The sequence below is a fragment of the Temnothorax curvispinosus genome, unplaced genomic scaffold, assembly GCF_003070985.1.
Source record: "Temnothorax curvispinosus isolate PA1 unplaced genomic scaffold, ASM307098v1 QBEX01012454.1, whole genome shotgun sequence".
Lineage (NCBI taxonomy): Eukaryota > Metazoa > Arthropoda > Insecta > Hymenoptera > Formicidae > Temnothorax > Temnothorax curvispinosus.
In genome coordinates this window covers 1,176,719-1,199,808 of record NW_020222234.1, presented here as the reverse complement: position 1 = coordinate 1,199,808, position 23,090 = coordinate 1,176,719, and the positions used below count along the sequence as shown (strand labels likewise).

The 23,090-nt window shown below is 41.4% G+C and overlaps 1 protein-coding gene across 3 annotated transcripts in view; it reads left to right on the top strand.

The window, feature by feature from the left end:
• LOC112462483 overlaps positions 1–23,090 on the top strand; it is a 291,597-nt gene that overhangs the window by 18,548 nt on the left and 249,959 nt on the right. For all 3 annotated transcript variants that reach the window (XM_025028281.1, XM_025028283.1, XM_025028282.1), the window contains exon 2: positions 6,341–7,234. In XM_025028281.1, coding sequence (XP_024884049.1) covers positions 6,341–7,234 — 894 coding nt within the window. The remainder of the gene's footprint in view (positions 1–6,340; positions 7,235–23,090) is intronic.

The following is a 23,090-nucleotide window of genomic DNA, read 5'->3' as shown; positions in this document are numbered from 1 at the left end:
TATAAAAGGGATAAATAAGCGTGGATTCTCTACATTGTGCCGTTTAACCCAAGGAAGGTTTATGCGCATCCGCAAATTGAACGATACAATGCGAATAAGGCTCGCTCCTCGCTCGTATCCGCGACGGCGGGCAGGTTTCTCGTTATCCGGTTTAATGACGCTTCGATATTCAAATCGCGACCGAAGTCTAGAAACTCGAGTCGCGCACTCGAATAGCGTTCGAGATGAAGTCGGCCTTTTACGTGAAACTTGAGAAACGCCGATACAGTCGACCATCAGTCAGGACCGCGGCAATTCCCGCGCGCGAAATCTCGGCGCGCGAGATAATGGAAAACTTATCACGCCCGCGATCTACCACAAATTGGAATTGGCTCGCTCACCTTGGCCTACGTTCATTTGCGTCGGTCAAGTCGGAATAACTATGCGCATATATGCGAAAATTCCAGATCGCAATTTCGCGATAGCGCTTCGAGGTAGCGCGACGGAAATTGATGGAAATAGACGTTGGTGCGCGCTGTTATGACGACGACATCGATTCGCACCGTAACGCCAACGTGAACGGAATTGATTTTTTTTGTTATTGATTGTGTAAATTGCGAAACGGTTTTCAATCGCGATTGTAAAAACGCTATGACGTGACGTTTAAAGTAGGCCAACGGAACCGTCCATTGCACGGCACTGGGGTGAGGGCGAAAAGACGGTCGATATAGCTTGAAATCAATAATCTTAACCGCAGTTAGCTATTTAAGTTTGGACCTGTAATTGAAATGAGCCACGCTTACTCTTCTATTGTTCAAGAAAAAAACAAAATTAGAATTTATTAATTAAATTCCGTCTATTATCATTAATAGCAAACTTTAAGTTTAACTTTGTGCATTTAGACTTTAGAATTTTAGATTTATCGTAAATTAACATTTTAAACAAAACTTTAGTGAATTGATATAATTTGATAGCGTCATATTACTCGTGTAGTTTATGTGTAAAGACCTATGCATAGAAGATAAATAAGTAGCGCGAATTTGAAAACACGGTTTAAAGCTGATTTGCGAAATAAAAAATTTTATTTTTTTAAGGCATTTTAATATCGCTGTTAACGGAATTGCTAACCCGTTAGTAATAATTGCGACGCGTCTCGTAGCGCGCGAATATGTTGATCGAAAGCAATATAAGGGGTAATTTTAGAGACGTCGCAATTACGAGACACGCGGGCATCACGGGAGGATACTATGCGAGTATAACGACTCTCAGACCAAGGAAGGTAAACGCTCCTAATTTTTATTCAGCTTCCTGGGCTTCGATGGAATTTGTTGGTTTTTATGAGCCTCGGTAAATACATGGAGCAACCAAGTGGGTATGCCAGTCTAATGGTACTGTCAATATATTTTTTACGGTCTACGCCCACGCTCGCATTTATGAGTACAAATAGCAGTACTTGGACTTGGGGTAGACGTAGATTAAAATAAAATATTACTTACAAGTTTCAAGTCCGTATAATACAGATCGCAATCATTATTGTCTATATTCTATTTTAGCGATATTTAGTACAGCGATATCGTAAATAAACGGGAATGGATAGAATTGCTAGTAATTGTTATAGGTCCATTGAAAAATATTGCCAACATCTCATTTACTTCGCTATAATCTCTTTGTACGTGTTATTATAATTTTACATAATATATAATATGATTACAGTATAATATATATATCAATAGGACATTGGACGTATAGTTAGTCTGTGTGTCGATATTTGAAAAAACTCGCAGTCTTCCGTTCGCAGCTTCAAGTATCCGTCTAGCCGGGCGCAAGCGGATCAGCGACATTGCCTCCGCTTCCCGTCAGATTGTATTGGGGTGGGGCTTTCATCGATCGAAACCCTCGCGTGCGCCCCACAGCTTCCACCCTTGCTCTCAGACGCGCAGCAACCACGGGAACTCCAACCACGTAGCAAAACACTCTTTCTCCCTCAAATAACAACGTTTTGTAGACCTTGTCTTTGGGTCACGTATTATATTAAATTAAATCACAAGGCACGTGCTCCTTGTAACAGTCCATTTCCTTCAATGCTATTAATAGCATCTGACAAAAAAACAAGTATTTTTTAAAATCACTTTTACGTGATATATAAAACGTGATAAAGAATTAAAAAATATTGCTACTTTTGTAAAATGTATAATTGAAGTAGAGCCATATTTATAACACAAAATGTGCGATAGGAGTAAATTAGAAAGGATACTGAAGTTTTTGTATTACTTTCTATCATATTTTTATTTATATTTAATCGTTATTCACAAAGATTTAATATTTTATGGTTAAATATTCAAGAAAAATACATTCAATTTGTTTGATAACTTAAGTTTTGCTTCTTCCTCGTTATGTACGAATGATGCTGAATTTTGTACATCGTCGATCTGACACATTAATCGTTGTCAACAACGGTAGAAATGTATAATACCTGCGGAAAGACGCTAGGGACTGCGGCAGCTCAGTAGAGGGGTTACTTAGAATTGTCAACGTCTCTCTTACTGCACGCCACGCTGCAGTAAATGGTATCGTATAAGAGCGACAAAAATAGCCTAAGAGTAAGGCATAACAAGTAATGCAGCTAAAGCAGGTCGCGGTTACTTGCAAGTTACTAATCTTTGTGCGAAATTTCTGATCAGCACCAATTGGCTCATTGCAGCTATTATATTCGGCGAAAACGGTGTCGGACCGTAAATAATACAGTTGGCTCTTATCAACATACGGCTATGTTGCCAAACAGAAAAGTCGCGCATAGCGTGAATTTAACGTTTAAGAAAGATCGTGCGGTCCATTACTTTCTAAGCGAATGGAAGTTGTGGAGAAGATGAAGCTTCGAAAGATAATAAATAATTGCTTCTTATCGATGATAATCAACATGTTACTTCGATGGACGCACACAATCTTCACATACACGTTCGTTCATAGGTCCATATTAGGCTCGTAATTTTCATCGTGAGAGCTTAGTTATAGTAAGTAAGTGGTGCGAATCACTGGTCGATAAATACGTCGTCCATGCTTACGGTCGCCGTAATAAAGTGGGTGCTATCGCCGTGGTACGCTTCGTTGACCGGTAACACCGTCCAGGAGGCCGAGACAGTCTAACACGCCGCGGTCGTGTCCGGTGTACACAGATACACATATCTACTTACACGTATACACGCATGGACGGGATCTTCATTCAATATTTAACCGGCGATGCTCTCGAGCGAGACGAGAAGAGCCAGGTTTTCTCTATATACGTCGCATCTCGCCAGTGATTTACGTCCGCGTCCTCCTCGGAACGCTCCTCAGCCCTTTCCTATAGTAATCCGCACCGCTCCTGGACGGCGATGGAGTGCCGAGGGTATAAATTATCCCGCGGACTAATTAACATTGTTGACGATATCTCGCGTGAACACCTTCGCGAGAGGATACGAAGATTAATCGCGCGCCTTCGCGATTCGGCGCACCGTGTCAAAGACGTTCCCTGGCAGAGGCGCGCCCCGGTTCGCTCGGGGATATATTCGCGCGGTGGACTGCACCCGGAATCGCATATCGCACGTCAGTCTAGATAGGCATTGATTTATCATACGCGCGTGTAATAGAGATTATTTATTATTTTACGCGCGCTTCTCCCTCGTAGCAGCACGTTTGGTCTCGTATCGCGGTTTATAATTGATGACTATATCATATATTGCGATGGAATGTGCCTTCTAGTTTCGCGCATCTTAGATCATTGCGTGACGATGAAGGTAGCAACAGAACATTGAATGAACTAAAACGCAATGAATTTTGCAACAATAAAAAAATACAACGGATTATCCATTAGAGTGCATTAGACGGTTAAAAGTTGAAAAAGTCTAGCGACCAGACACAGACGTCTGATTTTTTCTCTTCTCCGAATTTTTTGTACTTTTTTCACGTTAATGAATTGCACGCAGTCGCGACGGATGCAATATAGCCAATCGCAGGTTAAGTGCTTCTCACAGAAGTGCATTTCGTAATGCTCGCGATGACATGATATTTCATTGTGCGCTTGAGCACTCGTTGCGTAATTATCCACGTTCACGTCTGTTCATATCTTTCGTTGACGTTGCGTAGTAGAACGTACATACTCGCTGTTGCGGCCATTTATATGCTCGTGTATTGACGATTGGCGACTTCTCGTTACCGAGACTACCGTAGGCTACAAACGACCGTTTCTTCAGCGAGTTCCGTGCAAATACAGCCATGCCCGATATATACGTATCATACAATTACATATGCACATCTCTTATCCACAGTTCAGCCGTTATGGCAATTCAGTGTCCGACAGTGGAGCACGACGCAACGCGAAATACGCGCGCCGATTTCACGTATCAAGAAAGAAAATGAGTTACGGCGTACATGACATATGTGCATGTACATAGCCGGGGCATAGAGAAAAGAGTAATTATTATTGGTTGCCGAGGCAGTTAGCACGGGCCGTCGATCGATTCATTTAACCATCTAGCCAGTCAGCGTCCGGTTGTTCCGAGTTTCTCTAATAGGTTTGGATCTCATTGTAATAAAGTACCTAACAGTCGCGCCACGGGAAACGAGAGTAAAATTTACGAGGGAGGGGAAAGCACCGTCGGTTCGCCGTCGGTTAATAATTTGATTAAAGCGTTAAACATGCTTCCGATCGCGCCTCCGCCATCGAGAAAAGGAGAGAAAGGGGAGGGAGTGAAGGGATAACCGGCTGTCGCTTGTCGTTTTGGCTGTTTTACGCGGCACAATGAATAGCTTCGCTCTGTTCTATTACGCTCTCGATTTATTCCTCGCGGGGCGCACTTTTCCAGCCGCGACGCGCGAGAAAAGGCACACGGCCGGGCACTCGAGGAAACTTTCCCTCTTGATGGCACAAGAGCGGCCGGCCAGACGGAGGAGACACGCGCTCCGAATGAGAGCTGCTCGCGCTGCTCGAAAGATTAGCCCGACTCCGCTCCCACGCCTCATCTTGCTATCGCATCATCGCAGAGATTCGATCTACCAGTCGGGCTCTCGCAGGCCCTCCTCTCGTAGAGAACGATATAAAACCAGCTCCGGCCGATGTCGATCCGCTCGCGCGGCTATTTTTGCCCGCCGCAAAAACATGTAAACTCTGGCTAGACCAAGATTTACTCGGGAACGGATATTCGTCTGCAACTTTCGCGCGCTTACGTGGAAGTCTGAAGATGGGATCGCGAAACCTTGACAGTGACGTGATCATCTCTTTCGTAGATTTAGCGAAATGGATGATCCCGTCATTGCCAAGGTTCTGCTGAATCATATATTATAAAATATAGTTAATCAAACACATCTGGAAAACAGTTCGCAACAGAAATGAAAGCTGTAAGAAGATTGCTTAGAAATGTATTTATTAATTATTTTGTACTTGTATTGTTAATAACCAATGATTTTCGAGCGAATGGGTATCTTTAAACAATTTTACGCATCTTGTTTGAGTTATTAAGAAAAGGATTCGAAATACATTGAAACGTTTGTTATTAATATAATATATTTTTTAACACGATACAATCGTTACAAATATTTACAACTGCGCATTGGGCCTTGACTGTTTCTTCTTTTCTTGTTATACCTGCAAGGGATTCGATCCCATCTCCTGGTTATCGCATACCTTACCAATGCGAGTAGGGGAGGTAGCTGGAGCATTTTATATTTACGTTTCGCGCGCGCGATGACTCACGTCCTCGGGAGCGGCGCATCGCCGTATTTCAGAGAGCAGGAAACCAAGGGGCTAGCGCATTATGAAATCGGAGATATTACGGGAGGAAGTTGTATTCCCGGTGGTATTATGGGCGCACGCTTCGCGTAGCCGCGGCGTAAAATGTCATCGTTATGCGCCGCTTAGGGTTGATATTAGCTAACGGCGACACCGTCGTTGTCGTCATTATTTCTCGTCGATATTTATTATAAGTCTATTGTTTTACGTCGCGTTGCAGCTAGTCGAACGATTGCTGCCGATACAGTTGTACCTAGCCGTACTATAATGCCCAACCGATCTAACAGATTATTATGAAAGCGATCGAGTGACCGGCTATATCGTTCAGTTTGCCTTCAATTGCTGACGCAATTCTTATCGCGCACAATCGACATTTTTTCAACGTTGATTATGTAAATTAATCAATCGCGAAACGTGAATATGTATTGTGGGAAAATCTCCGCCGCCGATTCGCTGGATTTACGATCCAGAGGTACGATGATAGACGTAACGACGACAATGGAGAATGCGAGCACTTAACGAACATATATGAATTTAATTGTTTTTATGTTAATATGCCCTGAGAACATTAATAACATACATTTATTCTCGTTATAGGTGATACCGGCAGATCGCCGGCCGCCGGAGAAAGAAGAGACATGGACCCTGGCTACTGATCAACAGGATTCGTGCGTCTGTTTTGACAGTACGGTCGATTCCAAAGTGAAAGACGCACAGAATTCCGAGAAAACGCAATTAAAACCGCCTACGGAAGTAATATCCGTAGATCCGAGCGATAACGTGGACAATACTTTGCCACGCAGCCAAGAGACCCGGAAGAGTAAGACCAAGAAAGTGAAGAGCTACCTGAAGAAGTGCAAGGGCGCGTTGTCGAAAGGTGATGAGAACGTCACGGAGAAGAGACGCCAGGAGAACTGCACTTCGTGGTACTTGGAGGACGTTGCAACCTGCGCGAGTCAGCAGGAGGATCGTGACGAACCTCCGGAGAAGTACACGGAATTCTCCGAAGAGAGACTCAAGGGGGCGGCCCGCGATGCGGAGCCCGTCGAAGATCCCGCGTCTGAAACGCTCGAGGAGAATTCCTCGAGGGGCGAGAACCTTGAGGAGACTCCGCACGAGGCTCTCATCAGGCTGTTGGAAGAGGATCGCCGGGCCGATCTTAGCAGAAGCAGGACGTCTTTGTACGAGGATGCCAGAGACGCAAATCCGGAGCAAAATCTTGTCTCGGACGAGAAAACCCCGACAAAGGAACCAGAGCCTTTCCGTGATGAAGAAAGAAAAGACGCGGCGGTCTCACTCGAGACATTGACGACGGAAGATACTAATCTGAACAAGTGCGACTCGAGCGACACATTGATCGCGGAAGTTCCGGAAGCAACCGAGAACGCGACGGATATCAACTCGGAATTGACAATTATTGTCAAAGAAGAGGAAAACGCGTCGAAAGAACTTACAGACGAAGAGTTACCTGTAGTTCTTGCATGCTGCGGGGTGAGTGTTATTTGAACACCAGCATTTTGAGTTGGCGATTAATAAGATTTATATAAAATAATATCTTAGAGTAGTAAAATTTTAATTTTAAAATCTGTTTTCGATATAACTAAAAGTTCGATTTCCACACTTAAACAATATAACGCTAAGTTTCTAAAGAACCGTTCGTACGTGTATATGCTTAGGTTTTATTCGATAAAGTGTGGAATGAATCGGACGTCGTGTTTCGCGAGAGAACGATCGTCGGTATAAATCATGACGAAGAAAAATAAAGCGCCGTAAATCAAAGCAAAGGAAAACGCAAGTACGCCGTATTTCTTCCTATCCGTGGAAATTACGTTTTAATCATTGCTAGTAGCGCATTAAGAGCAAGAACATAAATTACGTACGGGGAAGCCTTCCTTTGCCCATACGCGGTATATGTGTTGCAATTCGCTTTACTGCCTTGCGCGCGGTAACCATAGTTGCGGTTTGTATTCAAATGGACATTGTACGCTTCTTTTAACGTGTATGCATCCGTTCTTTGACGGCACCGCTAGTGACGGCACGTAAGATTACGGTCATCGAACGGCTCATCGAATATCGGGAAGATTTAATATAATTTGCAATTATAAAGTTCTGTCGTTTATTTATTATAAATATTCACGCTGATGATAATCATAAAGCAACCGCAATACAGCAAAATTTATTAGCGAGAGACATTTACCGTCATGCAAATGTTTTTTAAAAGATGGCTTCACATTATTCGCATTATATTTTGCATTTAACAATAAGCTCTTACGTGCCAATTTCGGATACTGTTGGTAATTCTTTTATCTGTTTTGTCGCTTTTTATTCTTCTTTATCTTTTTATATTAAATTTTTTTTCCTGCATCTAGATTTTTAACTATCGTTAACAATAAATATTGATCGTATTGTCTGGTCGCGAGATATCAGTTTTATTCAATCGATCGCCGTGGAATTTAGTGTGGGCGCATCGATGAGAATTCATCTTCTTTGATCGCATCTTGCCAGTGACAATTCGCGCGAGGAAATATGGCTCATTGTCAGTGAATAAATCTGATATGGAATGTTATTTCGCCTAACGTTTATGACATCCTGATTGAAAGTTTAAGCATCTCAACTTTCTCTGCACGACCTCGTCCAGAGGCATGCCCCTCGCGCCACTTGACTTATTCGCATTTATACACATCGCATGGAACTGAAGTCACTTGTCTAATCAGCATTAATACAGTCTATATAAAATACTTATTTATATTCATTAACATTCTTATTATAATATTTTTGCTAAAATTTAATAGAACTATTACGTATTTGAACATTAGATATTGGATTATTCTGCAGTATTCACATTTTCTTTCTGTAGACAATTGCCATATTTACGATATAAAAGTAAGAAAACAATAATGATTAGTTCTTTATTTGATTGATTTTTTATGCTTATCTCTTTAGTATTGAGATGTAATAATATCACTGTTTCATAAAAAATAATAATATTATTATAATAAGCGTTTTTTATCATGAGCTTTAGGAAACATCTCTCAAATGCTGTTAATGTACATAAATATATGTATATGATGTGTGTATAATAAAAAAAGCACTACTCGTATACAATAATAAGAAAAAGTACTTAAATATTTTAAAAGTCTAATCTGTGACATATCTGAAAATATTTGTACTTAAAAATTATTCTAAAAATAAGCAGGTATAAGCGTACAATGTTTCCCATTGTAAAAATCTATACATCATAGACATGATTACTGGTTCGATGGTATATCGTCGTTTAAGATAACATGCCATTCGTATAATTGGCGACTGGTACGATCGGCCGAATCGTAATCGCCAATTTTTATCGGAAAGATCGCGAGTAGGGAAGCGCGGGCTCTCTCACCCAGATACCTACATAATGCCTCCTCGCCGCGAACGGAACAGTTCGACTTCTCGGTTGCACGGGTTAGCTTAGGTTCGCCGAGGTGCTTGTTAGGGCGGACCGGGCGAGCCGGAGGTGTGTATGGGAATTGCGGGTCGTGCTCATTAATTATATCGGACGTGATCTATCTGGACCACGGCTGTGTGGTTGCGCGGTCGCTGGAGAGTCACCACGTGCACTCCAATGCGGGCGTCGTGCATCGGCGGCCACGCCGTTTTGCTGGAGTCTCTTTCAGGAGGCAGAATCGTAACAAGTCTAACTAGTACCCCTGGTTAATCTACCTTTTACATTGCCTGATCCAGTAATGTTCTCTGTTTTACTCTTCCTATATACTATACCCTTCGTAGCCACCAAGTTTGTTAATCCCGCGGCTTTGTTAAATGTGTCAGGCTTATAGACTCATATATATGTAAAGCTAGTTAGTGTAGAGCCGTAGAGGTGAATAAACTTTGAATAAGCCTTGAATTGAATTTCCTTCACGGTAGAGAATATATCTTACATATTAAAATTAAACTTTATATCTTATGCTGCACGATATATTTGATTTACTCTTATATACAGATGCGTTACCAAAAGACAAATTGTATATTTGAGAAATCGAGCTTATCGTATATAGTCTTTTAACTAAAAATAATGAAAAAACTGTAAAATTTTCATTTTACTCCGTGTAACTGTATAAATAACAGTTAGATTTACACACACGATTCCGCACGTTCGAAATCGATCGTCCGACTACAATTCAGAGTAATCAGTAATCATCTGCATATAGCGGGACCCGGTTTTATTAGCGGGCGAGCTGACGCGCCTCGCGGAAGTCCCATGGATGCGTGCGAGTTCATTCCACTTGTCTCTAGACGGCGAAGTCTCGAGGCGATGTATAGCGGAGCTCCGCGAGTGAGCACCAAGTGGTATCCGCGCGGTGGTTGCGTTTACACCGGCATTAGCTCGGGCGCGAGTCGCGTCCGCGAATACGCCGGGCGACGTACGCATATGCACGCATGCATGCACGTATGCACGCACGCGGCGCGCGTACGCACACGTACATTACAGGGTGGAGTAAATCTGGCCGATCGCCGCTGAAACGCTACCCGATCATCAGTCGTGAAAGTGTAGCCGCGGAAAATGATTACCCGCGCGCCGCGCCGCACCAGTTGTGCTCGCCGCGCACACCCGCTTTCCTCCGTCTTTTTGCCGATTCCTCACTCCGTTACTCTCTCCCTTCGCTCCCTCTTTTCCTCTTTCGTTTCGTTCCTCTCACGAGAGAGAGCCTCTCTTTTGAAACTCACATCTATACGGAGTGTCTCGACATTCGCGATATATTCGATGGCTCCTCAAGCGAACTACTGGGAATGAAAATATTTTTTTAAAACTTGATAAGAGATTTTATTACAACGTTTTTTATATTAAATATCTTGATGAGCAAACTATTGAAGAATAATTATTATAATTCATCGCTACTTGAACACCCTTGAAATTTAATCGTTATAGTATTCTTTGAGTTTCAAGGATTTTTAAGGAATTGGGAATTATGCTTTTGCATCAAAGAAGCTATTTTTCTTGATGTCTAACGCATGCTATTAATCTATGCAATATAGCACGTTTGGAACACCCCGTATATCTATGCCCCCCATTACCTTCACATCGGATTATAGATTAAACCGCACCTTGAACGTAGACGCATGGAAAACGATAAGCGGAGAATACAGCGCGGGATTTATTGTAATTGGCGGTAATGACGGTTTTATGCTGCCGCCGCCGCCGCCGCCGCCGCCGACAATCACTATACTCTTCACGGCTGTGCTCTTCGTCAATATGTTACGGTCGTAAGTCAGGAAAACCGATTGCGAACGCACGCGCTTGCATTCATATGTGATAGGCTTTAAAAGTTAGAAAGGGAAGATCCCGTTCGGGTATTATATATTATATAGCAAATCTATCAAAACTACATAACATATGAAAAATAAGTAAAGATAATGTGGATAATTTTATACATTATTTTTAAGTAGTATATATTTTTTGGAATGATGTAGCTTCGTGGGTTGACGAACGAGATAATTTTTTTGTAAATTTTGTAATATGCCATTATTATATATACAGGAAACTTAAAGATCACTGAAATTATTGCCTTGCAAATTAAATTAATCAATTATCTTGTTATTTATGAAATATTTAATTTTAATATCAATGGGGTTTCCGAATAAGTATTTACTACTTACATGAAAATCGACTTTATTCTAACTTGTTCGTTGATCAATTCGTGATTGAAAAAGATAATTTGGCATTTTTTGAGCATCCTGATAAACTCTCTTATCGTGAAAACCTGACTTATAAAAATGAAAGGTGATATCGAAAGTTACTTTCGGCTAACGTTTTCCGGTTTTAGATAATTCGCAACAGTCACAAAAATATCCGCAGTGATTTTATTCTTTTTTTTTTGTCGCCCAAGTCTCGACATGTAAGTATTTTTACAAAGGTTCTTTTGCGTTTCGAAAGCGGGGAAGGTATAAGAATCGTAACGACTTTTTTACGTGATATTTGCTACCCAAGGCAAGGGTAACGTGATACCACGAAACCGATATAGGTTTATTGTGTCCCTTTTCGTGCTCTTCAATTCTTCGTCGTTTTCTTCGGTAATTCGGCACGGCGTTTGTGTTCATCTGTGAAAGATGAATCGCTCTCTCGCAGAAGAATAAGAATGAGGAGAAGGAGAAGGAGAAGGAGAAGGAGTAACTGTAACACGTAGTGCATCCTTCTTTGTCATCTCAAGATCCCTTTCACGCTGTTTTTTTTTTTATTAAACTTAACCTCCGACCTCATAAATCTCGTCTTCTAACCACGAAAATTACTATCTTATTACGATTCTTTTTCTCATCGCTCGATACCTCGCAATATCCAATTTCACAATTTACGATGTTGGATTTTATAATAACCAATCGTATAATATTTAAAAGATTTTATATAAAAATCTAGACAATAATATTTAGTCAGTACGAATCATTAAGCACAAGTAAATTTACATATTTATAAAAGGTGTATTTATCCATTAGGCAATGTCATTTACAACCTGTTCATTTTAATGTTAACAATGGCGTGTTTTGCATAAGGAACCATATTGAATCACTTTTCCGTTTGCTACTCAAAACAGATTAGAGTCCATGATTCACAAAGAAGTCGGACAAAGTTTGACCGAGTTTCTCTTCAGCTTTTTTTTTACTTCGACGTTCCGAGGTATGTAAGGGTTAAATAAAGAGTCGTTCTCTTATTGAACCGTGGTCGGCACTCGAGATCATCGGTGCTCGCCGGTGCTGCGATCGAATCGCATGGCGCGCGAGTCTCTCGAGAGCGACAGGCCGAGCCAGGATTATCCCGCGTGACTTCCGATCAGTATATAGTTTAGCGGGCCATTCTTTCCTCCCAGCGACTTTCGCCGCAGCGCGGCGAGACGCGGAGATCGCAGAGAGCGCCGATGTCTTCCTGACGATCGCAGCCCGAGGCGCGACGATAATAAGGTGTCAACGTTCACGGACCTCGGTGCATATCGGGTCCCGATGTCGGACGATTTCCGGGTTTTGTTCGTGCGTACCCAAAGGGCTCGCTCGTTCTCTTTGTAATTGCAGAATCATGCCGCGAACACGGAGCGAACAAATAATCGACGAACTCGTTAGAATCGAAAGTCGTAACAATTGGGCTAAGATTATTTCTTGCACTGTGAGGATAAAGAACATATTACAGTTTCAATAACTAGGTTTTTTTCTCCCGCAATTAATGGATCCATAATAGAAGTCTTTGTTATTATGGAAACGTATCTTTTTCTTATATCTTACGAATTACAGGTGTAGCCTGTTACTCGTAAGATATAAGACTTGTTGGAGTTTTAGAAATGAATACGAGTCATCTATCGTAAGATTGAAGCAAACCACGTGATTAGTGCGACCGGTGGGACGCGTTTACTTCTTTCTGCTTGGCAATTAGTTGCATAAGACATCCTTGCATCGCGGCAATTACGTTTTTGCGCGGCGACGCTAAGATAACGAAAGCCGATGAACTTTCTCGAAACGGCTGCGTGCTCTCGTCATTAATATTGTCCGACTGCGGAACAGCAACATTCGATACCTACCACTTTAAACGTATACGATTACAATCCTTGCTACGGTACCCGACTACCGTTAAATATATGTTTTACATCGTGTTTGTGCCTGGGCTCGAGTTGAATCAGGGGAGGCAGCGAGTGTTACGTGTTTCACATCGTGTTCAACGTGCTGCGCCGCGCCGGTTAGAGCGGCCGTGGTTCGGGATCGACTTTCAAGGTCGCGAGCTTTTCTCATTCGACGGCGAGCTAGAGAGAAGGCGGGTAACTAATAACCAATTAAATTTCGCGGTTTGTCGTTTTCATATTCATGACACATGGTAAAGCGACTTTGCGGCCTACCACAATCGAATATAATTGATTCCGCTTGGCCGACCTTTTCTTTCCGATTAACCGAGAGAGCCGCGAATGAAACCCCACTTATTGATGTATGTCTTTTAGCTTGCATCTTTATCCGAGTCGCGCTCGCTCATTAATGCACTAATTCACATTAAAGCACGTTATCTATTAGATGAATGTTCACTATATTTATTTTACTAATAGAGACAAGAATCAAGGTAATGATTCATGAAAGTTTTCATTTACATCAGCGATATTTCTTTATTTTCGTGAGACTTGAAAATCCAATTGACTTAAACTTAAATAAATACTTTTACAAAGTCGTGCGTTCCGTGTTGCATACTGATCGAATTGTTCGCAGACGCGCGAACCGATTCATTCGTTATACTCGTCGCACGATTCTAAAAGGAGGACGTGTCGCTCGCGCCAGTCCGGACGTTTCTCTCAGGCCAAGCGACAGCACGATCCATCGATTTCCGAGCATCGCGGTCCCAGGCGGGATCGAAAACGGATCGGTTCGCCCGTTAGCGCCCTGCTCTGACAGATGAGAATCGTCCGGGACGTGTTCAGCGGGAGAAAGTGATTTGACGGCGGACGTCTCTCGTAGCGCGGATCTCTCGTGATAGTCGTGATACGACGATATCTTCCAGGCAACATCCGATCTCGCATACGCCATGCCGCCGCCGCGTGTCACTGCCGCGCGTCGAGCGGGTCACGTTTCGGGTAATTAATGGCTCGCGTCATCGTCGAGGTCGGGGCGAACGGTTACATCTGTCGGATGGATTGTTCGTTGCATGCGAACGCGGACCTCCGATGTGAGCGAATTGCGAGGGAATGGCCCGAGCGATACAAAGAGTTCCACTCGGTCTCTCGAAGATTTCCCTCGTGAGAAACGCCGAATGGAGATCGTTAAGTCGACCTCGAAGCGACTAGTACTTTAAAATGCATGGAAATCCATACGTGCAATACAGCTTTACTTTCTTCCTTTGAATAACCAAAGTAGCAAAAAAAAAACAACATTTTTGACATTACGTTCTTGGAAAATGTGAAAGGAAAATACTTTTTCTCTCGGCGCTAAGTTGATTCAAGGTCATAACAATTGATTTTGAAAAAGAGAAAGCTATGATTATGATGAAGTTTAGAATAATCACATTCCAATCTATTCTTTAAATCGTTTACATCCGCAGAGGCATAATAGCGTGTGTTGCCTAGTGTATATCTATAATAGGTATAGTACGTAGCATGAGAGTGACATACAGCCTTGGTTTTTACCCATTCGAGCCGAATCTTTATCGTATATATCACACACACACACACGTTCCGAAAGACTGCAGTATACGATCGATTAATGTCCAGTGGTGAGACATCATTTCCTTGAGATCGCACGTGATTCACAATGAAGAATCGCTCCCCCCGTATTTAGGACAAACCTTGCATGATTTTATTTTCAAGTTCCGCACGCGTGCAACGTGCTTGGCCTATATTCCAGTGCATACCTTGGTGCATACATTACGAGTGATCGATCGCGAGTACCTTGCGCAACTTTATAGTTCTACAGCGTGATGACAATCGAGTTACTTTTGATTTGTGCCTACTAATCGAGCTAGTCACTCATTTCAGGCTTTTTAACATATAGAAACCTAGTCATGAAACACGTGTTGTATTAACTTGAGACGGAATTTAAAATATATGTGTATCTAAAAGTACAACGTATTTTTTGCTATTTTAATTGAAAGCAATGAAAGAAAGACAAATAAAATTAACTGATATAGTTAAAGTTTATGAAACAGTTTTATTATACAATACTATACAAATAAGTCTCCGCCGTTTTTTTTTAATAAAAAATTGGGCATTTATTGTGAAAGGACGGTACTTTATGTTTTCAAATGTTTATGTTATTCCAAGTATTGTCCATCGCTAGCCACTACTTTTTCCCATCTTTCTGGCAGCATATGGATACCGCGTCGGAAGAACGCTTCATCTTTTGAGGCTATCCACAAATTGACCCAATTTTTGGTATCTTCATATGATGTGAAGTGCTGCTCAGACAGGCCGTGCGTCATCGATCGAAACAAATGATAATTAGAGGGAGCAATGTCTGGTGAATACGGCGGGTGGGGTAAAACTTCCCAATTGAGTGTTTCCACGTAGGTTTTGACCGGCGCCGCAACATGTGGACGAGCATTATCATGCAGGAGAATAATTTTGTCGTGTCTGGAGTAGTAGTGGGCGCGTTTTTCCTTGAGTGCTCGGCTCAATCTCATCAATTGTGTTCGGTAGATAGCCCCAGTAATGGTTTCGTTCGGTTTGAGCAACTCATAATACACGACACCAAGCTGATCCCACCAAATACACAACATGAGTTTTTTTCCATGAATATTCGGCTTGGCTGTCGATGTTGAAGCATGGCCAGGTGGTCCTTATGATTTCCTCTTCTTTGGGTTATCGTAGTGGATCCATTTTTCATCACCAGTGACTATACGATGCAAAAAACCCTTTCGTTTATGCCTGGCAAGCAGCATTTCACATGTGCAAAATCGGCGTTCAACGTTTCTCGGCTTCAGTTCACATGGAACCCAATTTCCTTGCTTTTGAATCATTCCCAACGATTTTAAACGATGTGAAATTGCTTGTTGAGTCACTCCTAATGTAAGTGCAAGTTCTTTTTGCGTTTGGCACGAATCTTCCTCCAATAATGCTTCCAATTCCGCGTCTTCGTACATTTTCGGCCTTCCGCTACGTTCTTTGTCTTCGACGTCAAACTCACCGTTCTTAAACTTTTGAAACCACTCACGACAACTTCTCTCACTTAAAGCGGCCTCATCATATGCTTCTACAAGCAATCGATGCGCCTCAGCTGCAGATTTCTTCAAATTAAAGAAGTGAATCAAAAGTTCCCGCAAATGACGTTTATTCGGCTCAAAACTCGACATTTTCGCACGAAAAAAATTATGTGATGCTGATACAAAATCGCTAATATTTCGAGGTTATGGTGTTGCCAGATGCCCAACCTTACGATATGACGTTTTACATCTGACAATTTCAACCATAACCTCCTGGTGGGGCCATCTTTTGTCAAAACGGCGGAGACTTATTTGTACTCCCTAAATATATTCGGTATTTTTGCTTTTTGTGGAAATTTTACTCTTATATTGTTATTCTTTAAATATTAGTTAATATTAACTAAAATTCATATTTTATTCATTTTTTCTCTAAAAAAAAATAAATAGTTAATTGATGTTAAAATTTTAAGAAAACGATTTTTATCAACTATCCTATAGTATATAGTGGCAAATTAAAGAAAAAAGAAACTTTTTTATAGAAAAATAATTTTTGATTCACGAATAATACTCATAACGATATCACGCGTAGAAGTCTCGATCGAGTGTCAACGCCAGTATCACATCAACGGTAACGCATCGTTCGTGCGGCATCGAAAATCACGGGCTCAGTCCTTGCACGGGTATTAGGTAATAGCCGGTCATTATTGGCGTGACGTGAGTGTCTCCGGGGGTCGCGCCTGCCAACGTCGCCGCGTCGGTTGTATGTACAGAGTCTATACTAGACGCCGCAACCGCGTGCGCCTCGTTCCTCTCTTCTTTTTCGCCGGTGTGATCACACCCAGACCCGGCGACCCACATCCCACGCTTGGAGCACACGTCGAGGCTCCTCTTCCGCCACGAAGATGACATTTTCCACATCGTAGCCACGTCCTAGACCCCCTCGTCCGCGACTCCATCGCTTGGCACGGGCACGATCGTGCGCGGTCCGCGTGCTCTCGCGTGTACCGTACGTACCGTACCGTGTACGGTTTCGCGCACTATCTCCGTACGTTGTGACAAATTTATGGCGCTGACTCCGCCGTTATGATTGAAGTTCACGGGACGTAACCCGATGGAGAAGGGCCCTGTAACGACGATGCGGAAAGACGCATTGAAGACACCGCTATTGCGCCGCGAGGAAAGTAGAACGGTGTATTTATCTTCGTGATACAAAGGGTTGCCGATACCGCTCAACGTTGATCATCGGATAGGATTGAACTTTAATTTTAACGAAGAATTTCGCAGGATAAACGTGCGACGTTTTATTTTATGGGAATCAAAACGTTCCTCGCCGAGCGAAATGTTCTTATTTGTAAATTTTTCTCAAAACATTTTAAATTTAGAAACTCGACTTTCATTTTTTATACCTTAAAGCAAATAAGGATAACGAGAGAAAGGATTTACTTGATTTTTTCTCCGATCTAAGATACCCTTGTAAGATATGCTTGCCTTTTTTTACGTTTGTGACCGGTAGAAAGTATCTGGCAGCAAGTTGATCGCACCTTAGCGGTTTCTTTGGCAAAGAAAGCCGAACGTACGGTCGAGGCGCGAAGGGTCGCTCGAAAGTCTGCAGAGGTGGTGGACGAAGGAGAAGATGAGCAGCAGGAAGATGGGAAAGGAATAAGACGACGAGGAAGAACGATCGTTGCCGCGTTAGCAACGCTTGTAGTCCGTCAAGCATCGCGACGCTGGATGTCTCTCTTCATTAAAGTTCGTTCTGGCGTCCTGGTGTGTCGGAACGTTCACCTGGACGGCTCAATCGGGTCCTGGAACGACGTGAGGATATCACATCCTCCTCCCGCGTCATCTTCTCCTTCTTCATCCAGCTACTAGCGGGTCGTCTCTTCTAGGCGCGAAAGCTCCCGATAGTTGGTGTTCTTCGAGGTCATGTCGGTATCTGGCACCGCAATTAAAGGTCATCTCTCGAGTCGCGGAGAAACGCTATGCTAGCAACAAGGCTCAAGTTTGATTTTTTTAATTCTTGAGTATTGCATCAAGTTTTCCTCTGCGATTTGACCTTTATCTCGTCTACAGTTCATCGATCAAGTCAGAATATTAAAAAAAGTAATAATATCAATGAGACATCTAAATTGATAATTTTACTTACAATTGGCATTTCATGGTAAAAATCTTGTAACTTTGTGAAACTTTCGAATTAAAAAAGACACTTGAAAAACATGTTGAGATCTCCAACTTAAAAAAAAAAACGTATGAAGTAAAATGAAAAATTAATTTTGGATAAAAAAGTTTTATTTAGAAAGATATTTGTGGCAAACTTTTTCAGCTATTAGAATAGTATATTTTATTGATGCGTGATTAATTCCCCAAAGCTGTTATTTATTTTTTTGTTCTCTCTGATTGCTATTAAATTCTCGGGTAAATATTCCTGCATTGTAAGAGCTTGCCGGATAGAGTTCTGCGCTGATATATGGTATGTAGCAGTTTGATGAGTCAGGTCTGATGAAATGGGAACTAAGCCGCGGTGCGACATGTAAGTAGATACACAATGCCGGATTCGGATCGTCAGATGAATAGCAAGAAAAGATAATTGTCAGCAGAAAACCCACGCATTCCTATCTGTTGCCGATACTGTGCATGCCACTCGTTCAATATTATTACTTACCATAATCGCAATGTGTAGATATAAGTACGATTTTGATTGACGATTTTTTACAAAAAATCAAATATGTTATATATTATTATAAAAATAGTTCTAATATTGGCAATATTGCATGATATTTGATCATCGAAAAATTCTATCTATTTGATTGCTGTGTTTTCACGCTAATTCTACGTTATATAAAAAGACTTTGAGGCCATTTGAGATCAAGGACTGCATAGATGTAAGTATAATATTTTATTTTTTGTTCAATTTTTATCAATCTTTAGTTTATTTTCTTGATATCATAATCTTTGTTTTTGTACTTTACTTACCTAAGAATGTCGACGCATTCTAAATGTATATCTAGTAAACTATTATACATTAAAAATATTAAATTAATTACTTATCGAATTAATCGATATATTACGTATATAGGTATCGTGATTGATAAAACGTACGTTTTATACTAGTTAATAATTTATTATCAAATTCTAAAAGGTTGTCATGTGAAAATAGGATTAAAAGCCACCATAAAACGCGGTATCTTTTTCTAAAAGTAAAAATGAAACTTGATCATTATTACGAACTTCATGTGAGGTTGTCTCGTGATATTAGTTCCAGCCAAATTGTAGTCATTCTTAGCACGCGTAATAATATGTCAGTTGTCCGTGATCGTTTTTAGAATGAAAGAGTTAAACGAGATACGACAGGAGCGGGACCGTTGTAATTTCATGATTCATCGGCAGTAGTCGGCTGGTAAATGCGCGGTTGAATTCCGTATAGATGATTACTTTGCGAGGTATGATATCGCTTCGACTGCATATGTCTTCGAGGAGCTATACTTTATCGTAGAGGCACGTGGGCGCTAATATGCCGAGAAATGCCTCGAATATATTCACACGTGAAAGGCGAACATAATTGTGCTCGACGTTCTTAGCTCCATCCCGCAATTAGTTTCTTTTTATATTATAGATAAAAAAAATAGATCGTGCATTTACAGAATTGTAATATTATATGTTAATTTCACAGTATTTGCATCGCAAAATGTTATTTTAAATCAAATATGTAAATCCTAGGATTTTTGAGTTTATAAAGTCGAGAATATAAAGTCGATTTCTTTCTTCATTCTAAATAGACCATTTATAACACAAAGAAATTTTATCATTGTGTTTTCCCTTTTCTTTCACATCTTTCTTATTCACTTTTTAAGGTTGGTCCTCATTTCATAAATGACAATGAAAACGTGACTGTGCATGTCGACCTATTAAATTTGCAAACTAATAGTTAAATGCCGTTCTCGCCTTTCCGGCCTTTCGTTTTCCGCTCTCATTTGCATGGTATTAGCCCCTTAGGGGGGTACACTCCGATGAGAAGGAAAAATAGTACGCGCGCCCACCTATGCTTCTGGCTATATCGACCACTCAGTTGGATTTCGTTGCAAAAGGCACCGCGTCGTCGATCCCACGAAAAAGCACATGACAGAACACGCTCACTGTGCTGTCCGATGGGGCAACACGCGCGACAGTCCGTGTACGTTTAACGTTAAATGCAGCTGTCTGATTCTCGTTGCCGTGAGCAATCCCCGTATTAGTCAAGCAAATGTTAGACTCGGACAGCAACGTTTAACCCGGTGAAAACACGAATCTAATGTGCTCGCTTTTAACGTCTTATCAGCTATTATATTAATCCGTATAGTTTAAAATGCTCGGTGCATGAAGTCATGCAACTAATTTCTATAACGTGCCCGTATCTGGTTTTTTCTTTTTTCGATAATCTCAGGATTGGTTTCACCGATCTCGATTAATGACGTAGCCCAACACGTGATGCCGACCGCTGACGCGCCGCGAGCGAAAAGCTCTCCGGGGCGCGATCGCCGACATTGACGAAATCAATCGCATCTAGGCGTTTAACGGCCGCCATAAATCAGGACTTAATCGCATACTAATCGCAGCATCCGCAGGGGCGAGAGTGGATTCTCGCTTTCATGTGAGGCGAGATCTCGCGATTTTTTTTTCCTCTCAAAGTCGATTGGCCGTTTGCATAGCCGAAGTCATTAGCGACGACAGGTTCATATAGCGCTGTCGTGTTGGAGATTATAAATTCTAGAGTGAAACTACAGTTGGCACCGATTGAAGAGACGGGAGGAAGGCGCATTCCTCTTCGCGCGAAGATGTTTCTATTCTCACGCGTCCCCGGGGTTCTTCATTTATTTCGCTCTTCAATCGTACAATGTAACTTCATCGGAGTCGCTCGCTAACGTAATGCGTCCCATTACTCAGTTTTACAAAGATCGACGCGCGATTATCGTGCCAATCCTTAACGCGTAAGTAGGTGCCTATGTATTGCCACTGGTTACCGTGATACGAAATATTGCCGTCACGAAGAGACCAACTCGCGGCCTTAAAAACACGACGCGCGAGAATGATTACTTCACTTTGTTATTAGGAGTTGTAACGGCAAGAAATCATGTTGCTGCGCGTCACTTACAGAGAAACGTTAACCTTTGCATATTTGTTTTTAATAGCCGATTAAATAGTGTGATATTGAAATACATATTTTCTCACAGTTCTAACTTTCAATATATAGAATTGTTTATTTTAAAGCATTTTTGCCAAAATAGTAAACCACTCTTTTTTTAATTTAAGGATATGTTTAAATTTTAAGGGATTAAGGGATTTTAAGGTTTAAAGGTGTTGATTAATTATCTTTCAAGACTATACATGCTGATAGGTGCTCTCAGAACTCGAGACGCATGGGTGGTGGTCTCGCTTAATTATTCGCGCGAACGAGCTCTCTTGAGCTACCCGTTCCTCTTTCATGGTGTATTCGTATCTGTTACCAGGTGTAATATGTCGTAAATGGGCGCGCCGAGACAGAGAAAGAGAGAAGAACAGAAAAAGAGAGAAAGGGCGAGCCCGGCAAATGAATTGAAATTCCGATTGAGCGATCGTCATCCTCTTGTTTCTGTCGCGTAACGAACGTGGAATGACGTCATTTTTTTTCGTACAGCATTTTGTATGGCTTCGTAGAGAGAACTTACTTTGCTTTAGAAATGACTGATGTCATCGACTGTAAATGCGCGCGCGTCAAAAAAGGGGTCTCTCTGACTTTCTATCGCGCATATAATTGAGAAAAGGGAGGTACACAAGGCAATACGAATATTTTACGGAGTAACAATCGGAATATAGTTCGTGTTATAACAATGTTATCTATCGGGGAAGCTAATAACATCTCAATCTTAATACAAAGATGAGAGATGAATACAGTGGTACAAAATATTTGTAATATGTTTTTGTTCGGTAAAAATATTGAAAAGATATCGCGATTAGAATCATCGATGGTGTTAACTTTCTCGTCGACGCGGAAGCGTTTGGACAGGGAAAGTTGTAATGTGCAGTTGATGAATTTCTTGTGTTGAATTTTGATCGAGATGATCGAGACGATCGAGACGATCGAGGCGATCGAGATTGTCAGGGAAGAGTAATTCGACTTCATCAAAGTGTTCTTGCCACACACAAAAGTGATTGTTGCTCTTATGACAAAGCAATCCTAACGAAAGATGATCTTTCTGTCGCAACTGAGTGTCGTGATTCACTCATAAGCATAAATTTCGTAAGACGAAACTACTATGATTATCGGGAAATTATTGCTAATCATTGCTGCCATTTTTTGTCTTTCTCTAGAAGTCAGCCTAATATCTCAGCGATTGGCAGTCACGTTTTAGGCCTAATCGCACCTTAAAACTGAATCACGATTTTTGTCGTAACTGTCCACGGATATTACACCGGTAATTTAAGGTAACGTTGCACTCTGGAGCCTGATGAGGTTTTTGCGGTGAAATCTGATTAATCTACTTGAGAAACGAAGACATTTTAGTACAAAATATCCCGTTCTGATTTTCAGCTGAGTTAATGTTTCGTTATTTAGTCTATTACAGGGTGAATTATTATGTAATAAATATCTTTAGATTTGTATTATTGAGGAAAATACACAATGTTTAGGTACCCAATGTTTGATGTGTGAAGAAGATAATTTTTTGCATAACCGGAAGTTTTGACGACAATTGACATTTTTCT